The sequence below is a fragment of the Emiliania huxleyi genome (assembly GCF_000372725.1).
Source record: "Emiliania huxleyi CCMP1516 unplaced genomic scaffold EMIHUscaffold_292, whole genome shotgun sequence".
Classification (NCBI taxonomy): Eukaryota; Haptophyta; order Isochrysidales; family Noelaerhabdaceae; genus Emiliania; species Emiliania huxleyi.
The window spans coordinates 2,196-21,749 of NW_005199836.1; the positions used below are offsets into that span (position 1 = coordinate 2,196).

Consider the following 19,554-nt stretch of genomic DNA (forward strand, 5'->3'; position numbering starts at 1 on the left):
TCTTTCCACCGCCGCCGCTCGCATCGGTCGCGCGCGTAGACCCAAGCGGCCCTGCGGCGGGGCGGAGGCAGCTGCCGCGTCATTACCCTGCGGAGGTAATTGACGTGCTGCGGCGTCGTCTCGGGCGACACGGAGCGATACTGGCTGTATACGGGGATGATCAGCTCTCGAAAGCAGAGGCACTGCCCGTCGGTCGTGCGAAGCAGCTGCGGCGGAGAGCCGTTCGGCGAGACCATGTATGAGAGCACCTGTGGCGGCCCCGGCTCGTGAGGCACGGCACTGGATGGGGGGTGTCAAGACAGGTGACCCTCCACCTCTGCGTGCGCTTCTCTGCATGTGCATGTGCTTCTACTTAATCACATAGCACAACCATGAGCGGCACTCGTCGTCAAAGGGAATGAGGAAGAGGCCGCCCCCGTGCGGAGGCACGCCCGGGTCAGGCCGGCCCACAAAGAGGGGGAGGAGCGCGTCGAAGAACTGGTGGCTTGGGTTGCTGCTGGGGGCAGTCAGGAGCATGGTAGCCTTGCTCTCCCAGCTGATGTTCCCTGTGAGCGCAATTGCCGGCGGGACGACGATCTGGACCCAGAGCATCGATTTGGCCGGTCGCAATCGGATACGAGCGGGCGGTGTCTTTGACCGCAGCGTATCGGGACTGTTGCGGTAGAAGAGACGCTGCCACTCCCCTTTCTTGTTGAGTTGGAGGCAGACGTTGCCGAGCCGAGTTGCGTGCGCCTCTGGCCGGATCCACGGCTTGGGCAACCCGTCAAAGTGAAGCGTCTCCCCCGGTCGGACTCGCACCCGCTTTGGCCGACGGTGCAGGGCCGTGCTGTCGGCCGTGCTGTCGGCGAGCCACCGGCGTGCCGCGCGATCAAAGGGCATGGGCCCCGCGAAATGTAAGTTTGGACGCGTCCATACACAACACGAAAGGTCGCACGATGGCCAGCTGGCGCTTCCCATGGCTGCGTCTTGCACTCGCAGTGGCCTCGGCAGCCGACTGGCGGTGGGGGTGCTGTTACTGCCTGCACGATTGCCAACACCAGCATGACAGCGTCTTGGGCCGAGTTGGGGCGTGTCGGTTCTAGGACTTGGGCCCTTCTTGGTTCTAGGACTACAAGCGGCTCCGCTCACAATGTGACTGGTGACGCCCACCCACGACTACTACCAACGGCCAACGCGCTCACCGTCACAATCCGAGCAAAGTCTGGGGTTGCCTCCGAGCGCTCACAATCCTGTAGAATTTCTATGATTACGAGCGGCTGCGCTCACAATCGTACCAACCAAAGATAGAGGGCGGGGGGGGGGGGGGGGCTCCGGTCGCTCCGTGATCTTGTACAGGCGCGAGCTCGATCGCTCACAATCGTAGAAGGTGTGTGTTAGTGCCAATCCGCGCCAGTCCCGTGCGCGGCGCCGTTTTTGTTGGCCGTTTTGGGGACACGACCGGCGCCGTCCCCAAACCAAGTGTCGCGCACAGTAAAAGTCAGCAACGCATGACGCTGCCGACGCCCTGCGACTTCAGCGCACGCATGCAGGAGCGGTCGCCCCCGCAGGAGTCGGAGGGCCAGTGCGATCGCGGTGTCCAGCCAGAGCTCCTCCTGCCCACAAGTGAGGCCGGCGCGCTTCTCCGGCGGCACAATGGCACCACAATCTCTTTTCTGGGCGACTCACTTGTGCGGCAGCTCTTCCACATGCTCGTGTGCCTGCTGAGCGTGCAGCCTGGCCTCGTCATCGACGCCGAGCCTCGGTATCGGTATTGGCGCTGTCCGCACTGGGACTGCGTCAACCAGTACAAGCGCGTGACGCTGCGTGACCCGAAGATGGGCCTTGCGCTCACGATGCTAAACAAGTGGGTCATGGAGGTGCTCCGAGGCCCGCCCCTCGATCTTCCCACCCGGGAGCTGCTCGGTATTCAGCAATGAGAGCGATCAGCGATATTCCTCCCCTTAGTAAAGCAGGCAACAGATATTTCATATCAGGCCTTACGATATCTGCAGGCCAGCACGGTTGCGCCGCACGAGGCTGAGCTGATCGGCGAGGCAAACGTAGTGGTTTTTGGTGTGGGCGCCTTCCTACCGCTCGACGCTAACGCCGTCCGCACTAAGATCCGCGGTTGGCGCAGCCAGTGGCTCGACGGCTTCTCGCGCCGCGGCGGGGCTTCTCGCCTCCAAGATGGGACTCGCTTCGGACTCGTCCAATACCCTCCCATGACGCCTCGTAGGCGGTGCGGTCCTCTGGCTCGAATACTTCGCGGGTCACTTTGACACCCCCTCGGGCGAGTTCAGCAACGTTGATCAGAACGTCGGGCGCGGGCCCCAACTCGCCGGCGCAGGCTCACTGGGCGCAGGCGCCAACTCCTCCTACCCGTGTGTGAAGCTCGGCCCAGCCGGGGCAGAGCTCGCGCACGGCAATCCGCGCCGCACCGCGGGCAACGCCGTAGCGGCGGAGGCGGGCTGGCCGGTGCTCGCCACTTTCGACGACTCGGTGTCGCAGTGGGCGGCGCACCCTGGGATCAAGGCGGTGCGCAAGGGGGGGTGGGGAAATCCGAGGCAGACGATAGTGGCGGACTGCCGGCACTGGTGCTTGCCTTCGGAAGCGCTCGCGGCACGGGTGCGTACGCTGTTGCAGCTCCTCGCTCGAACTAAGGCTTCGCAGGGGTGGCGTGCAATCCACGAACCTCTGTCGCCGCGATCTAACGGCACCGACATCGCCACCCCCTCCAGCCTCGCAGAGCGTCTGTCCAGCCTTTCGCACGCGCAGCTCCTCGAGCTCGCCCAGAAGGTTGCGGCCGCGGGCGGCACCGCTGTTGCATCCGAGCCGGCCGCGTCCCGGCTGGTTAGCCCGCGTCGGGTCAACTACACCCGCCACGTCTCCTTGCCTTTCTCGGTCCCGGAGTGGAAGCTGAGAGGGAAGAGGCCGCCTAGGAGGCTGCCGGGCGGGTGACCGTGGCCTCAGCGCTCGCTTCAAAACACCGCGACGTCGGTCATGCATTTTTTTGAATGCGAACTAGAAGGAAGTGCGCAACGCTTCAAAGTTCAATCTCACAGAGTCTAAGCCACGACAAGGCGGGCCGTCGACGCTTGTGCTTTTCGTTTTGTTTCTTTATATAGGGCGGTCGTTCATCCGATAAACTTGGAGGGCGGCCTCTCTCCCCTTAGTTTCCACAATGGGAGGGGGGGTTGCGTATGCGAGGGGTTGGCTCGAGGTGACCTGGGGAGAGGTAATCTGGGGACTGGGGATGCGAGTGGCGTGGACGCAACAGGAGCGGGTTCGCTCGGTGCCAGGTTTTCGTCAAGTTTGGCGATATAGTGCGTCACCGCGCGCTTCGCGTCGACGCTCGCGGTCGCTGCCTTCTGCACGACCTCAACGAGCTGCGCGTGCGAAAGGCTGGACAGCCGAGATCCGACGCGAGATTGTGCCGGCGCTAGCGAGCTCGATGTGGCATCTTGAGGCGTCTGACCGCAAGTCCGGCACGGCTGGTAGAAGGGCAGGCCCCCGCCGGCCTTGATGCATCGCTGCGGCTGCGAAAGCATCTCCAACGCCGCCGGGAGGCCCTTGTTGAGGCTGGCTGGCTCCGTCCATCGAGTCTTCCACCGCTGGAAGTGCGCTATCGGAACCGGCGACCCGTCCTCACGGAGCAAGACGGCGTCCGACGCAGCGTGCTCCCGGAACATGCAGATGGGTTCTTCATCGTAGCTCGCCATCCCTTCGCCACAAACGGACCTGTATTCTAAACCAGTACATCCTTTGAACCCAGCCTTGTCACACTGCGTGATGACATCTGTGCAACCGTTAAGTCCTCTGAGACTGCTCTGCCCTGGAATCGCGTAGTAGTTCCTCCCGTGCGCCTTTATCTGTGCGCTGGCGTAGAGTGGGAGCAACAGGCCCGTCAGCGAGTTTGCAAGCCCCCTCCCGAACCACCTCCTCTCGCCCCATTCGTCAAAGAGGTGAAAGCACCGCGACTTATTGTTTGGAAAGTACTGCGTCGCTACATACGCCAGCACGCGCGGGCCGACCAGCTCAAAGTACTCTTGCCGCCGGAAGAACTCGATGTTGCCGTATGTGATACTGGCGCCGCCCTTGCTTGCGTCTGCGGCAATCATGCTCGTCAACAGGCCGCCTAGGGCGTGGCTGCTAATCAACAAGTCCGTCTCGCACCATCCTACGTGCGTGGCCTCACGTGAGTACAACGGGAACATCAATCCAACGATTAGCTTGGCCAAGTTGGCAAAGTAGTAGGTCTTGCAGAGCTGTGGCGATAGGAAGCGCAACCGCAGCCCGCTTCGGCTGGTGGCGAGCTCCATTTGGGCGGCAACGTCTGCCATACTCAGCTCGTGCGACGTCACGTTGGCTGCGGCGGCGAGCGGCTGAATCACGCTGGGTAGTGCGTCCCCAACAAGAGACACCCGTATGCGGCTGTCGCGGCCGCGTATCGACTCGAGGAAGAATGGCACGGTTGCGCTCAGCCACGCTTCTCCGCTTCCCGTGGGAGAGAACCCGACTGTGAGAAGGTGCAGAAGCGGTGCAGAAGCTCCGCTCTGCATGGATTGCATTGCCCCTCGCCACGCCGACAGAAGCGCGGTGGATATCCGGCAGTCCGGCCAAACTCGCGGTAAATAGGTAAGGGCGTTTTGGCAGTTTTGGCGCGAGTCACGAGCTGAGCCTATCCGGCTTGGAACCGGAAGGGGAAGCGACTATGTTTCGCGCGTCCCTTGCCGCCACGGAAGCACATACACACAATGTGAGGAAGCCATGCCACGAACTACGGTTCCGCCCTGGGTGCACGCGATTGGCGATTACGGGTCCTACCCGGGGAGCGTGCGCACGTGCTGTCCACATGTGCCTGACTATGGAATGCGCCGACTGGGATTCCATCTCTTCTCAGAGCAGCACGCAGCGCTATCTCGGGCGTTGGCCGGCGGATGCGACAATCTCTTGATCGCTGGCCTTTGTCAACACACCACCATCCTAGGCAAGGCTCGCCGGACGTTGGTCTCCTCCGTGGTCTTGCGTCTTCAGGCCGAGTATGAGGACGGCGAGTCGTGCCAAGGGAAGGCTGAGCCGGACCGGATGGCCCGCAGCATAATCCTCGGCAATTGGTGGAACCGAACGCACCAGAGCCGGGAGTCTCAGACACTAATCAGCCGACACGTGCCGTTTGCGAGCCTCTACTTTCTCGAAAGCAGCCTCTTCACCCCGGCGGACTTGATTGACCGTCCTGCGCTGGCACGGAAGAACAGCGGCCGCCGCCTCATCGCCCACCTGAGCCGGGACTGCATGTACCCTTGGCGGCTGCAGCTCTGGGACAAGATTGTAGCGGCGCTGCCCGAGGGCGAGGCCTTCGCTCTGGGCCAATGCAACGGGATCGACGGTCTCGCGACGGTCGACACGAGCCGTCTGGTGCGGGACGAGGGGCCAAGCCAGGCGGATCCGACGCACCGGAATCCGTGGGTGCGCCTGTTCGGACGGCAGCACGACGGCGGGTTCGCCAATGGGACCTTTGTCACGTACCACGACGAGGCGGCGCTGCTGTACCGAGACTACCGCTTCGTCTTCGTCGCCGAGAACCACGCCCTCGCCCCGGGCTACATCACTGAGAAGCTCATTCTCGCGTTCCTGGGCGGAGGCGTGCCGGTGTTTGCTGGGCACCCTTCGGTGCTGCACATCTTCAACGAGGCGGCATTCGTGTACATCGCAAACATCAGCCGGCCTGAGGCGGCACTGCGCGAGCTGACGCGCCTCGCTGCGAACGCGACCGCCTACAAGCAGATGCTGCAGCAGCCCACTTGTGGATCCTCCTCTCACCTTACTTGCGACGGTGTATCATTCACTTTATGGCGGCGTGGCGTATCCGGAGATGCTAGGGGGGCGTAAAGTGAATGATACACCGTCGCAATGATACACCGTCGCATTACTCTTCTCGCATAATGTGGGTATAAAACCATAAAAAAAGGGGGAGTTGCGAATGCGCCCTCGTAGGCTTGGTCCACTTGGACACCTTGGTGCGAGTGGTCCTCATGTGGGGTGGAGCTAGCTGAGGGTAGCTGGGCGGGGCCCCCGGGGGTGGAGAGGGGGCGCCTCAGCGCTCAGGCATGGCCCCAACGCCCCACCTTGTGACGGTGCGCTAGCAAAATCGTCCCGATTTCGATGCGCGATTTAGCTAAGTCCCAGAGCCGTTTACCCATGAGCGCGCCCCCTCACCAGCCGAGGGCTCGCAGTTCTGGCCCGAGGTGTCGCCGCTGCCTCCCGCGCCCTCCGGCGCCTGCTGCTACTGCCGGTCGGCCGTTCGGGTCCGCGCGACGGCTCCATCCTCGAGACGTAGCGGTCGCTGAGCGCTTTCTCGACCGCTACGTCTTCCGGTGCACCCATCCACCGCGACCCTCGAACCTGCGCTGCGCGGCGCAGTTGCTGCCGAGCGAGACGCGCCCGCCCGCGCAGGGGCGGCATCACCAGACGCTACCGCATGGCCGAGCAGCGAGCAGTGTGTGCCGCAGTGCCCGTCCGGGCCCTCTTGCAGCTGCCTCTATTGGGCGTGGAACGCGGATATAAGGGTCTATCGGAGGTGGGTGGCCTCTTAGAGGTATGGGAGCCGCTGGCACCGCGCTGGGCGCCGCGGATGCACGTACGAAAACGAACATCGATTAATATGAAATCGGGACGATTTTGACCGCAAATGCCAAAATGCAAAAATCACAAGGGGAAGGGACTCTGAGACTGAAAGAGAGATAGGAAGAGGCAGACTCCCTAGGGTGGGCGACGGATAGCGCACCACACACCTCTCCTTAAAATCCCTGTGTGGTGGCGGCGTGCCGTCCTCCCATCCCTCCCTTGGGTTGTCTGTTTTCTTTCTTTCTTTCTTTCTGAATTCTTTCCACGGTGAGAGGGTGTTGTGTGTTGAGTGGGCGAGGGTCCGCAGCGGGTGTTTTGCCTTTGAAAAAACCGTTGTTTTTTCTTTACGTCGAGACGCGATACACGGTCACTGCCCGAACCAGAGCACGACAAGCGAACACGCACAAACCCAACGCGGCAAACGAGAGGAGCAGCGGACCCCGCTGCGGCGCCCGTAGTAGTGGTCCATGTCTCAAGGAGCGGCCGCTGCACGCGCTCCGAGCAATGCGAGGGGTGCGCCTCCCGCCCACGGGGGACGCACGCTGCCGCCGCCTCGCCTGCCGCCTCGCCTGCCGCCTCGCCTGCCGCCACGCGCCTCCGCCTCGGGCGCCTCCCGGAGTACGCGCCCCCTGCTGCCTCGTGCGTGCCCCTCGCCCCGGCCCTGCGCCGCCGCCCTCACTGGAACTCGTCGCGCGCCCATACGGGGTGCTTGAAGAGCGCCGTGATCAGCTGCTGGCCACGCAGCGTGTTTGTGAGCGGCAGGTGGCCCTCGGGCGCGGCGTCGAGCTCGTAGATGAACTCGTTGTTCGCCTGGCGAGGTGGTGGGCGGAGGGGAGGGTGAGGAGCGGGCGAGGAGAGCGGACCACAGAGCAGGGAGGAGGCGTCTCGGCAGTTGGCGCCCGCCTTCTCGGGCAGCCAGCGCAGCAGCTGCCCCTTCTCGTTCCTCCAGCCAATCTTGTCGAAGAGCTTCTCGAGGTTGTTGTTGACCTTTTTGCTCTGCAGCGCCTTGACCTGCACCGAGTAGCCGAACTTGCCCCCGCTGTACGCCAGCCACAGCCGCTCGATCGTGGCGAGGTCGGCCTCGGGCAGGTTTGGCACCTCTGCAAAGTAGACGTACCCGCGCGAGACGGCGGAGTCGCCCGCGAGTTTGATGAGCGCGTCGCGGGTGATCTGGTCCGCCTGCGGCGCCGCGGGCGGCATGAGCAGGCCGAGGGCGGCGCCGGGAGAGGGTGAGGCGGCCGCCGCAAACGCCGTCTGCTGCCACCCACGGCGGCGAGAGGCGAATGGGCGGCGGCGGCGGCGGCGAGGGCAGGCGGTGTGCGTTGTCGCGGGCGGTCCGGGCGGCCGCGCCTCCAGAAAGTCGCCGGACTGCAGCGCGATCGAGAGAGGCACGTGGTCAAAGCCGCAGTCGGACTCGAGAGCCGGCGGCGTCTCAGGCATGACCGCGGCGCACATCATCCGAGCAGACGAGACGCGCGGCGGCGCGAGGCGGCTGGCGGGCGCCGTGAAGGCGAGGCCGAGCGTCACGAGGGCGGCGGCTGTCGTCATGTGTGTATGGGCAAGGGCAACGAGAGTGCAGCTCGCGTTCACCCACAAGCTCCGCTCATCGGAAAGAGAATTCCGTTCCGCCAGTTGGGGGGGGCAAACCCAGCCCTAGCTTGGGATGTCCGTTGTATTTATTTATTTATTAAACCCTGCCCGGCCCCTAGGACCCCAGGTAAGGCCCAGGTGTGGCCTAGGGCATCAGAAGGGACCAAGAGGAGTCCAGTCTGAGCCATAGAGCCCATGTCTTTGCCCCCGAAGGTCGCGTTCAAATGCCCGGAACGGACGTTACAGTGGTGTCCGGCCGGCGCGATCACCGAGCTGTGACGCTCAGGGAAGCCTGATGAGGTGCTGGTTTCTTTGCCCAGGGCTGGCCTTCCCCCCAGGCTGGATCAGCTGAGCAAGGTTTGGGGAGAATCCTATAGAGTATAGTAGGATCTTCAGATATTTTGACGGATGACCAAAATCACCCCGTTTTTGCCCATTTTCGGTCATCCGTCAAAATATCTTTTTTGCCCATTTTCGGTCATCCGCCGGGGGCCAATGGTAAGAGCACACGCACAAACAGGGGGGCACGCCGCGCAGGACAGAGCCTCGCGCGGCAAAACTAGAGCGTCGCGCCGAGGTCGAGCAAGGTCGAGCGCGTGCACGCGGCTCGACACCTAGGGAATAAACTAGAGCCCGATTTCGAGCGAGAGCGAGCGCACGCGCAGGTGCAGGGCGCCCGTCTTCACTGCGCCGTACGTCTCAACCTCCATCTGCTCGAGGGCGGGCTTGAAGCCGGCGATTGACTGCACCTCGGCGGAGAAGAAGGGCTTGAGCTTGTGCACTGTGCCGGGCAAGTTGAGCGGCTCCTCCAGCGCCGCCGCGGACGGCGAGTCCACCTCGCTCAGGCAAGAGGCGGCACCTTCCTCACCGCCCACTCCCTCCGGCCCACGCTCCCGCGCCGGAGGTTCGCGCATCCTCTCGGGCCCCACGCGCCGCTCAATGCGACCGTCGCCAAAATCGACATCGAAGGTGCCACGGTTGTGGCGCGTGACAACGCCGAGCAAATAGCGCCCCGTGCCCGCCTCCCGCACCTCGACGCTATGCCCCTCGCTCCATGTCGGTTCCTCCGTCCGGATCAGCGGCCGCTTCACGGCATCCTCCGTGTCCCCGTCGTCGTACTTGATGGCATATGTGCCGTCGCCGTTATCGCGTGTAATCACGCCCGGGTAATACTTCGCGCCGCCACCGTATTTTGCCGCAACCTTCATGCCCGTGCGCAAGGGCGTGAAGCGGCGCCCGGCAGCGGCAGCCGCAGCGGCAGCGGAGGCGGCAGCAGCGGCAGGGGCAGCGGCAGCGGAGGCCGCTCGAGGCTCGCGCGCGAGTTGGTCGGCGCCGAGCGCCGCGGATCGCGGCCGCTTGCGCTGCGAGATTGGTCGCGAGTCCGCCTCGAGCGCCTCCTACAGCAATCGTGACACGCATCACCGGCTCATGTCACTACTGCACGCAGCGGTGGCGCGCGGCCTCCTCCCCCGCCTCCTCCTCCCCCTCGCCGCCCAAGCCGACAGACTCCTTCAGCCTCGCCGCCAGCTCCGCAGCCTTGCCGCCCACGGGCAAGCCAGCCGCCCGGCAAGCCTCCCGCAGCGCCGCATGGTGGGGGCCGCCCCGGTCGCGGAGAAGCTCGGCGATCGCGCTCGCATCTTCGGCGAAGCCGTAGTAGGAGAGGCCCATCGCCTGCGGGAAGCTTCCGAGAAGGTTCAGGGAAAGGGCGCTTCGGGCGAAGCCGTAGTAGGGAGCGGCCCATTGCCTTGCACATCGCTTTGAGGGGGCGCGGCCCGAGGGGCTCGAGCCAGGAGAAGCCCTCCTCCTCCTCGCCCTCCTCCTCCCCTCCCTCTTCCTCGTCTCCCTCGCCCTCCTCCTCCGCCTCGTCGTCGCCCTCCTCCTCGTCCTCCTCGTCCTCCAAGTCCTCCTCGCCCTCCTCGCCCTCCCCGCCCTCCCCGCCCTCCCCCTCTTCTGGCGTAGGCGTCCCGGGTGGCGCCCCGGCCGCCCGCGCGTACACCACCGCCGCCTCCAGCGGCGTGTCAAAGTAGCCGAGCCACCGCCGCTTCCCGCCCTCGTAGAGCTCCGCCGCGTACCGGCCGCTGCGCGGGTCCTTGGTCACGCCCTTGTAGCCGGTGCTGTTGCCGCTGGAGAGCTGCAGCCGCATCCCCTCCTCCGCGGCCTGAGCCTCCCGCCCCTCCGCCTCTGCCTCGTCCTCCTCGTCCTCCTCGTCCTCGGGCGGCGGCGAGACGCCCTTCGCACGCTTCGAGGACGGGGTCTTGCCCGAGCCGGATCCACTGCGCTTCAGCTTGCGGCTGCCCTCACCGGCCGGCTCGGCGACGGCGAGCTCGTCCAGGTACTCTTGCACCTTTCCCAGCGTCGTCGCTGTCCGCTCGACGCCGCCGGCCGTGAAGCGGACCGGCCGCGCGCAGATGCCGTTGCGGCCCCGTTTGGCGCAGCAGAGCTGCAGCTCGACGAGCCCGCCGCGCGTCTCGAGCTTGCCTACCGAGGGAGGGCCGCCCGGCAGGTCAAACACGGTACAGCCGTAGGAGGCGGAGGAGTGGAAGCAGCGACAGCGACGGAGCGGCAGGACAGGGCCTCCGGCTTCCCTCTCGCAAGCAGGTGTGGCATCACAGGTGGCATCGCAGGGGGAGGCGTCTCGGGAGGTGCTCAGAAGTCACCCGACACGACGCAGTCGAGGTCGGTCGGCGCCAGCTGCTGGTTGACAAAGAGGGCAAAGCGCTTGAGCTCGTCGAACAGGTACCTGCAGACGCGTCGGTGTGCGTGTGTGTGCGTGTGTGTGCGTGGAGGGCACGGAGAGTGGGAATCGCTGCCGGGAGCAGCACGCACTTGAGGCGCTGCCGCTCGCTCATCTCGCCAATCTCGAGTCGCTCCCAGTCCGGGTCGTCAAAGAGATACTCGCGAGGGACAGGACTCGACGGCAGCTGGAAGAAGAGCATCTCGACCGTGAAGCCCTCTGTAGAGACCGAGGTCACCTTGGCAAGCACCTGCGGGCGGCTTGCGGCGGGCGGTGGCGCGCGCGGCGAGAGAGGGGGGGGGGGGCGGCGGCGGCTAGCCATGCGGCGGCGGCGGGAAGGGGGTGGTGAGGAATTGGCACGCGCCGTGTGCGGCTGGCACTTGACTGAGCTGCCCTCCATGCTGAGGTCGTCATGGTGGATGCTGACGTAGTCTCCGGTCTGCAGAGGGTTGTCGGCCTGAGAGGCTAGCGAATCGCAACGCGACATGACCGACATGACTTACATTGACATTGACATTGACATCGGTTGCGGGGTTACTCGAGTAGGGGGGGCTCCGGCCCCTTTGCGCTTCGCGGGGTGCTGCCGAAGGTAGTTGGGCGCGTGGGCTGACTGTAGGAATCCTATGCGAGCCCCAAACCCCCTGGCGCTGTATGTACGATCGGTAGTCGAACCATAAACGCAGACAGAGGGCGCAACTTCGGTGGATGCGAGGAGGCGCTTCTCCGATTCCGTAAGAGGGGCGGAACCTCCGCGGCAGCATGCGGCGGGATGTTGATACTAGTACGTTCGAGTAAGACCGAGATCAGGAAATCGTGCTCTCTCTCTAGAGTACGTGTCGAGGGGTCCCGTATCATGCGGAATCGACCCTATCCAGTGCTCAAGTGCTCAAGTACGTGTACGCGTGTCGCATATGCGCGCGTTCGCTCATCGTCACTTGTTTGCCTGCGCCCGCGCGCGTTCCAGGTTCCACCCCGCCGGCTCTACCTCTGGAACGAGTTCTGGAACGCTAAGCTGGCGACTAAGTAACACTAAGCGCGCCCGCGGAACTGATCCGTGACAGGGTCGAACTTCCCATAGTCGATGCGCGCACGTGCAGCGTCGCGCGCCCAGCGGGCAAAGGATGAGGCCGTGTCCCAAGCATGCATGCCCACGTACTTGCGCTTCTCAGCGTCCGCCCACTGGTTGAAGCGAGTTGTCCGAGTTGGGCATGATGAAGTAGTCAAACGGCCACGGGTGGCCACCGAGCTTGTCGCTGATGATGTGGTCGACCGCCCACTCCGTCTCCCGCAGCCAGCGCGGGATGAAGTCTGGGTTCTTCTTGAGCCAGTTCTTCACCTGCGTGCTCGACATGCCGCCCGTCGTTCCATGCTTCTCCTTGGCGTACTTGATGAGCTCGTGCATGTCGCCGCAGTACGAAGCGAGCTGAAATTCGCGCGTTGGCCAACCCAGCTCGGGCCGCCACTCCTCCTTCTGCATTTGGCGCGGCGCAGTGTCGGCCACGTCAGCTGCCGCGGGCTTCTTTGCTGCGGCGGGCTTCTTAGCTGCCGCGGCTGGCTTCTTAGCTGCCGACGGCTTCTTGGCTGCGGTCGGATTCTTGGCTGCCGACGTCTTGGCTGCCGTCGGCTTCTTCACTGCCGTTGGCCCGGAGCCGACTGGACGATCGTGGTGGCAATCCCATGCTGCTCATGCTGCCGTCCACGCGTCCGCCCGCGGCCGTGCCAATGCGAGTTGCCTCGGCTATCACCCCGAAGCATCCACACTTCTCTGCGATCCCGCCACTGCCACCGAACACACTGCCACTTTCGTAGAACTGCGCAAAGTCATTCAGTGGCTCATTGTTCGCCGGCTGCTTGGGCGGCATTGTGGAGACAGCCCGCAAGTCCTACGTGGTCTTGCGTGTGGGAGGGGACGACCGTTGAAGGCAACGAAGAAAAATCGCAATCTGTCACACCTCGACAACAACGTCACCTCGAGAGTGTGGCAAGTGCGTCAGGGCAGAGTCAGCACGGCAGAGCACCGGATTATATTTCGATAATTCAGGATGAGATTTGAAAAAAATTTGTAAAAGAGACGCAACAGGGCGCAGGGATGTCCAAGGAGCCGCAAAGAGTCGACAAAGGGGGCGGCAAAACATGCAGCACTCAGCCTTCCCTCCCCCTCCCGGATGGAAGTACTACCTGAGCTCGACCGGACTTGACTTCGCTGTTCAGATGGGAAGCGGTAACCCACGGTGATATGGCCGCATATGGCCGCATGTGGCTCTAAGGGGAGATGCGGGCGATAGGAAAGACGGGCTACACCGCGCGCTGCGCGCCGTTAGAGAGAGGCGGAGCGTCGCCAGCTCGAGCTCTACCGCTCCGCGCCGAAGGCGCCCGCGCGCCTCCTCTCGCGCGAGGAGCTCGCGCGCTTCGCCTTCTCGCTGCGGCCGGCGTCGGGCTTCGTGCGGGTCGCGCGGCTCCACACGCCCGGCGCGAGCAGCCTGACCGCCTGGCAGCCGGTCGAGCGCGGCGGTCTCTCCGCCGGCAAGGCGGTCGTCACGCTCGGCCACCACGCGAGCACCGCGCCGGATGCAGTCCCCGCGCGGGGCGCCGCCATGGTGGTCGAGGCGCGCGCACCTCTGGTGCCGCTTGCCACACGCCCTGTCGGACTCCTCGCGGAACTCTCTCGGAACCGTCCCATAGGTGCGAGACACGCGCACCGCGTCCACCTTCCGCGCCGACGCGAGCGGCCGGCTGCAGGCGTCGCTCGGGCCCGGTGCCGCCGCTGCCCGGAGCCCTCCACGAACCTTCTCGGAACCTTGCTACAGGCGGCGCTCGACCAGGTGCTGGCGCGTACCGAGGCGTTATGGTCGCGGGCTGCCCAATCGGGGAGGCAGGATTTGTGGATGCGTGGTTACGCGCCCAGGTGAGCAGTATCGTGAGCTACATCGAGAAGACGGTTCTTTCGCTACGTGCTGCGAGCCCCCACGCGCTGTGGGCCGCCATCTACTACTCCTGCTCTGCCAAGTTCGACTTCATCCTCCGGCACCTCCCTCCCGACCAGACGGTGTCCCACGCTCGCGTCGTCGACGCTGCGCTCACTCGTGCCGCTGAGGCGTGCGGCTACGAGAGGGCGTGCTCGTCGACGCCATCACCGCGCGGCGGGCTCGCCTGCCTGCGCGGATGCGCGGCCTCGGCCTGCGCTCGCTCGAGGAGGTGGCGCCGGCTGCGTTCTGCGCCTGCTTTGTCGAGGCGGCCGAGAGGTTCCTCGACATGTCGACGCCCGGCGGCGGCAGCGAGCGCGGCTTCTTCCAGATGCTCGCTCCGCTCTTCGGCCACGGCGCCTTCGAGTTGCCGTACCCGAACAGCCCTCGCCTCTCGCGCTTCCTCTCGGGCTGCACCACCTACGTCAACCCGCTCGGCGCGCAGCTGGGGCAGCTGACGCCGACGGGCGAGTCCTTCAAGACGGCGTGGGAGGGCATGCAGCGCGAGGTCCGCGGCGAGGGCGTCGCGGGGCCTCTCGATCTCCGGGCTCCCGAGGCTGGCAACGGGCGGGCCGGCAGCGCTGGGCTACAGCGGCAGCTGACGCAGCAGCGCGAGCAGGCCAAGCGCAACCAGCTCAGCCGCAGCATCCTCGGGCTGCCGCACGGCGACACGCGGCGGGAGGCGTGGCTGGCCGTCGACTCGTTCTCGTCCGCGTGGGTGAGCTCATGGCCCTCGGCTCAGAACCGGTGCGAGGCGCGCGAGTTCCGCGAGATCTTCTGCACCTACCTCGGCCGGGAGAGCCCAGCCGTGCGCGCGCTCGTGGGCAAGAGCATCGCCTGCTCCGGCCGCGGCCCTCCTCGAGTCTGCGATGCCTTTGGCGTCCAGCTGGGCTTGGCGACGCTCAACGACCGCGCCCACGGCAACTGCCACGATGACATCTTCTCACGCGTGATCGGTGATGCGCTGCACGCGGGGCTGCGCGGCAAGGAGGAGCCGCGCGAGATCTTCAGCGCCGTCATCCCGCCTGTCACACTCAACGGCACAGCTGGCACGCGCGGCAAGAACGGCATCGTGCCAGATGGGCGCCTGCGCTGCAAGCTGCGCGAGTCCCGCACGGCACGCTGCACGGGCACACGAGGCCAGGCGCATCCGTCTGTCCGGTGGCGCGGCACGACAGTGCGCAGCGCGGGCCCGAGCAGCCGCCGGCGGAGCACCTTCTCGAGGGCAAGACCATCCACCGCGGCGGGCCTCACTACATGAACATGAGCGCTCGGGCGCGCGACGATGGCCAGGGCGGCGCTGTCGCCGACAGGGCGAACCTGGTCCAGCGCGACTACGAGGCGCGGGCGGCGGCGCTCGATGCCAAGCCGCACGTGCAGGCATGGAACAACGGCTCGAGGGACGCCGTGTCCTCCGTGCTGCGCTCGTTTGGCACCGTGCGCAGCCTCGTTGTCGGGGCCTACGCGGAGGCGTCGGACGACCTGCACCAGCTGTTCGACTGTGTGGTGGAGTCGGCATCCAAGCAGCACTGGAGGCGGATCGGCGCGCGTAGCGCGAGGGAGGCGCGGTCCTACTTCGCTACGACGCTGCGGCGGGCGTGGGGCGTGCACTTTGCGCGCGAGTTCGCGCGGCACCGCCTCCGACGCGTGGTGTTCGTGGGGGCCCCGCGGCGACAGCCGGGCAGGCCTCTCGCGACGGCCGATGGCGACCGGCCGGCGCTCTCGGCGGGCGAGTTTGCGGCGCACGCGCTGCGCGTAGGCGGCGCGTGGGCGGGTGGCCCGCCCGGCCGATGAACACCGGACGCGAGGGTCGGTCGGCTCCTAACTAGCTGTATATAGTCGCGATCTGCCGGCGTGCGTATGAGCTCACTAGCTACTCGAAGTAGAGCACACTCTAGAGGCCGTCATCGCATTCGCCTTCCTGGTACCCAGCGCTGGCTTCTGACTGTCGTTGCTGTCTCTCCCTTCTCGCTCGACTGTCTGTGCTTGTGCGTCTTGGGTCCGGGGTTGTGTTTTTGTTTTGTGTCAACCCACCCCCGTGTTGCGTGACTGTCTCTGTGCGATTTCGGGCGGGGTTGTGCGTTTACGAGTATGTGAACCAGCGCACAGCGCCATTGACGTATTTTCTTCTCAATAACAACTGTGAACAGACTTCTGACGGACGATGCTGTCTGGGACCCAGCGCTGACTTCTGACTGTCGTTGCTGTCGATCCCTTTCTCGACTGTCTGAGCTTGTGCGTCTTGGGGCCGGGGTTGTGTTTTTGTGTGAAGAGGTCGGCAGCCCGAGCGCCGTCGACCGCACCGACTACGGCACAGCCTCCGGCAGCGCCCGGGGCTTCGCCCCTGAGGGAGGGTGTAGAGGATGTAGAGTGTAGAGCGCTGTAGAGCTGTAGAGATGTAGAGTGCTGGAGAGCGCTGTAGAGCTGTAGAGCTCTACATCCGCCGCGTGACGAGGCGCCTGCGTTGTAGAGCGATGTAGAGGCGCTCTACAACGTGAAATCTCTACAACAAACTCTACATCATAAGCGGCGAACGAGGCACGGTCGCTCTCCGACATGAGGCGCGTTGCACTTGCCAGTGCTGCCCTGGCCTTCTGTCTGCCCGCCCAATGGGTGGCAGGTGCCTCTGCTGCTATGGCATGCCTCACGGCTGCGACTGGCCGGCGCCTCGGCGCGTCAGCTCGGCTCGGCGTAGCGATAGTGGCCAGCGCAACTCGCCTGGACTCAACGCTCAGCCAGGAGCTCCCGCACGCGCTGGCGCGAGTCATGGCGCATGCAACGCGTCTGAATGCTCGCCTCGCCTCGCGCAAATGCGACCGTCCTCGCAGCCGACAGTCCACCGCCTGCTAAAGAAGCACAGCGACGAATGCGGCACCGGCGACACATGGCAGGCTGGTCATGACGCAGTTATAGGGTGTTGTGTGCCGTCAGAGGGACTCTCTGTGTGTCAGGGATAGTCAGGGCTGTCCATCAGAGCTTCACTAAGCTCGGAGACACCCCATTAGCGCGGCTCGACCTCTTTGAGTCACTGCCTTCCCGGCGGTTTGGCTGTAGAGCCTCTACAACAAACTCTACAACAAAATCGCGCTCTACATCGCTCTACAACGCAGGCGCCTCGTCACGCGGCGGATGTAGAGCTCTACAGCTCTACAGCGCTCCAGAGCGCTCTACATCTCTACAGCTCTACAGCGCTCTACACTCTACATCCTCTACACCCTCCCTCAGCTTCGCCCAGCACCACTCGCAACAGCTCTCGCGCGCCGCCGTCTGTGGCGACGCGCAAAACATCAACAACGCTGCTCGCAACATGCGTGTCGCGCACTCATTCATGACCGGTCTCAATGTCCCACCCCCCTGCGCGCGGGCCTTCTAGGCCCGCGGGTAGTCTCACCCCATCCCCAGGGCCTCCAGGGCTCGCACCTCAACCTCTCACAGACCAAAGAAAGAAAGAAAGAAAGCAGAGAACCCAAGGGAGGGATGGGAGAACGGCACGCCGTCTCACAGACCAGCGCACAGCGCCATCCGAGGTATTTTCTTCTCAATAACAAGGCTGTGAACAGACTCAGTGCCTGTTTGAGTCCATCGCCATCGCCGTGCCGCCTTCGCCGCCGTGCCTCCGCCGCCGTGCCACCGCCGCCACCTTCAGCATGGACAGCCCTGCCACGCGGCGCCCGCCTGCTGACCGCCTCTTAATTCCCGAGACGCCATCGCCATCGTCATCCCGCCGTTGCTTCCAGTCGCCACGCTCATCGCCGCAGCCTCAGGTGCTGGAGCCCAGCTCTCCCCCGTGGGTGGCGCCGATGAGTTTCGCCACGTCGACGTACGCGGCGGCCAGCTCGCCGCTCCGGCGCCTGAGCACAGCCGCAGACAACCTCGGCGCTCCAAAGGGCTGGCCCGAGGCGCAAAAGGCGGAGAGCCACCTCGCGATACTTCACCGGATCGCCAACCAGCCACCGACACGCCGCCTGGGCCACCGCGGCGACTTTATCCCCATCCGGCGCTGCAGCTCAGCCCTCTCCTCGGCTCCGACACTAGCCGAGGGTGAGGCGGCGGCGGCGCCGCCTCTCAAGGCCGGGCCATCGCCGTTCAGGCCGGTCGGATCGACGCCGCCGGTCGAGTCGCAGGCCACGCCTGAGCTGCCACTACCGCCTCTCCCCCCCCGCCCCACCCCGGAGCTCTCTCTGCCGTCCCTACCGCCGCGGCTCGCGGCGGCGGCGGCGGTGCGGACCCCGCTGTGGACTCCGGCGAGGCTATCATCATCGCGGCTGCCTTCAGCGGCGTTCACGTCGCCGCCGGCCGAGACACCGCCCGTGCCCTCGCCGGGCTCATCCCACTCGACGCCCGCCCCGCCGCTCCCGTCGCCGGCGTCGTCGAACCCGACGCCGCCGCTGCCGTCGCCGCTCGCAGACGGCGACGAGACGTGTTGGGAGGGAAGCGGCTGGCAGCTCGGTGTCGGGCCGCTTGCCTCGCGCTCGTCGCAGCTGGCCGGCTCGCTGCCCGACACGCCGTGCGAGGCGCAGCACGCGACGCACCCCTCGCGGCGCGGAGAGAGCGCAGACGACGACGAGACCGCGTGGGCCTCTCCCGCCGCCTCTCCCGCCGCCTCTCCCGCCGCCTCTCCCGCGCTGATGCCTCTCGCTGAAGAGATCCGGCGGCGGCAGGTGCATGGCCCCCGCCTCTCCACTCCACCCGCTCGCCGCCCGCGCCCACCCGCCGCCCGCACCCTCCCAGGTCGAGGAGGCCTGCCGCGCCGCCGCCCGAGGAGCCGCGACGCCGCCCGCACCGCCCGGCGAGAGCGGGCGGCAAGGCACCGACACGCACCGCCCTCGAGCCGCCTCCCGGCACCTCGCGGCGGCGGCTGCGAACGCGGCGGCGGGCGCGGCCTCGGGAGCGCTGCAGCGCACCACGGTCGTCGAACCGCCGCTGCCACCGCCCGCTGGCGCAGCAGTGCTCACCGGCGGCGCCGGCCTGAAGGGCGACCCTTGGGCGGGCGATTCCCGGGCCAGCGAGCTGGTGCGGCAGCGGCGGAACAGCGCGCTAGCAGCGAGCCCCGGAGTGGCTGACGCGTGCAGCCCGGCGGTGTGCGCGGGAGCGACTCTGTTGGACGAGCGGCGAAGCTCGCTGGACGAGCCCCTCGCCCTCGAGGCAACTCTGCTGGACACGACGCTGCTGGACGCGACGCCGGATGCGTCCCTCGACGAGTCGCTTTCCGCCGCGGACGCGACGCTGGAGACCGCCCGCGCGACCACACCGGAGGCGCTCGCGGCGCCGGCGGAGGCGGCGCCGGCGCTGCGGGCCCGGGCCGTCTCCTTGGAAGAGCACACGGCGGAGCTCGAGCGGGTTCGGGAGCAGGCGCCGCCGCCGTCCCTCCCTCGCTGCCTCCAGTCCTGGCCCGCTCCAACCACCGGTCGCGCTGCCTCGCCCCCCCCTCCCCGCCCGCACTGCACGCCTCACCACTCTCCTCGCCGCTCTCTTCGCCGCCGCAGGTGCGGCAGCAGGTCGAGGCGGAGCTGAGAGAGAAGATGCAGACCGAGCTGCAGGCGCAGGTCCAGGCGCAGGTCCAGGCTCAGGCGCTCGTGTGATATTTGCCCCCCCCCCCCCCCCCCACCACCACACGCGCGCGCGCACACGCACGCACACGCACACACACACGCACACAACTAG

The 19,554-nt window shown here is 65.9% G+C and overlaps 4 protein-coding genes across 4 annotated transcripts; 3 read left to right on the forward strand and 1 right to left on the reverse strand.

Moving 5' to 3' along the window:
* Positions 1 to 1,487: 1,487 nt before the first annotated feature.
* EMIHUDRAFT_116426 (hypothetical protein) lies at positions 1,488 to 5,868 on the forward strand (the record flags this gene model as incomplete). Its single annotated transcript, XM_005775812.1, has 4 exons — positions 1,488 to 1,856; positions 1,992 to 2,052; positions 2,216 to 2,514; positions 5,014 to 5,868. 4 exons carry the CDS (start codon positions 1,488 to 1,490, stop codon positions 5,866 to 5,868), a joined length of 1,584 nt encoding a protein of 527 aa, XP_005775869.1.
* A 1,052-nt stretch (positions 5,869 to 6,920) lies between these two features.
* Positions 6,921 to 8,189, reverse strand: EMIHUDRAFT_418961 (hypothetical protein). Its single transcript, XM_005775813.1, has 3 exons — positions 7,954 to 8,189; positions 7,507 to 7,782; positions 6,921 to 7,413 (listed from the first exon to the last, which is right to left on the reverse strand). The coding sequence occupies exons 1-3, from the start codon at positions 8,149 to 8,151 to the stop codon at positions 7,279 to 7,281; spliced, it is 609 nt and encodes a 202-aa protein (XP_005775870.1). The 5' UTR covers positions 8,152 to 8,189; the 3' UTR covers positions 6,921 to 7,278.
* Positions 8,190 to 13,138: 4,949 nt separating this feature from the next.
* Positions 13,139 to 15,684, forward strand: EMIHUDRAFT_239610 (hypothetical protein; the record flags this gene model as incomplete). The annotated part of the gene is made up of 6 exons (XM_005775814.1): positions 13,139 to 13,158; positions 13,251 to 13,548; positions 13,610 to 13,682; positions 13,768 to 13,973; positions 14,039 to 14,997; positions 15,069 to 15,684. 6 exons carry the CDS (start codon positions 13,139 to 13,141, stop codon positions 15,682 to 15,684), a joined length of 2,172 nt encoding a protein of 723 aa, XP_005775871.1.
* A 2,006-nt stretch (positions 15,685 to 17,690) lies between these two features.
* On the forward strand, positions 17,691 to 19,472 carry EMIHUDRAFT_239611 (hypothetical protein; the record flags this gene model as incomplete). The annotated part of the gene is made up of 5 exons (XM_005775815.1): positions 17,691 to 18,002; positions 18,321 to 18,551; positions 18,622 to 19,091; positions 19,276 to 19,297; positions 19,377 to 19,472. 5 exons carry the CDS (start codon positions 17,691 to 17,693, stop codon positions 19,470 to 19,472), a joined length of 1,131 nt encoding a protein of 376 aa, XP_005775872.1.
* Positions 19,473 to 19,554: the final 82 nt, after the last annotated feature.

What these genes read in the sequence shown, in the direction of transcription:
- EMIHUDRAFT_418961 (XM_005775813.1), bottom strand. Translation starts at nt 8,151, where the DNA reads ATGACGACAGCCGCCGCCCTCGTGACGCTCGGCCTCGCCTTCACGGCG. An exon ending in AGTCCGGCGACTTTCTGGAG is followed by an intron (nt 7,783 to 7,953) that starts GCGCGGCCGCCC and finishes GCGGCGCCGCAG; the next exon opens with GCGGACCAGATCACCCGCGA. An exon ending in TGCGCTGGCTGCCCGAGAAG is followed by an intron (nt 7,414 to 7,506) that starts GCGGGCGCCAAC and finishes CCACCTCGCCAG; the next exon opens with GCGAACAACGAGTTCATCTA.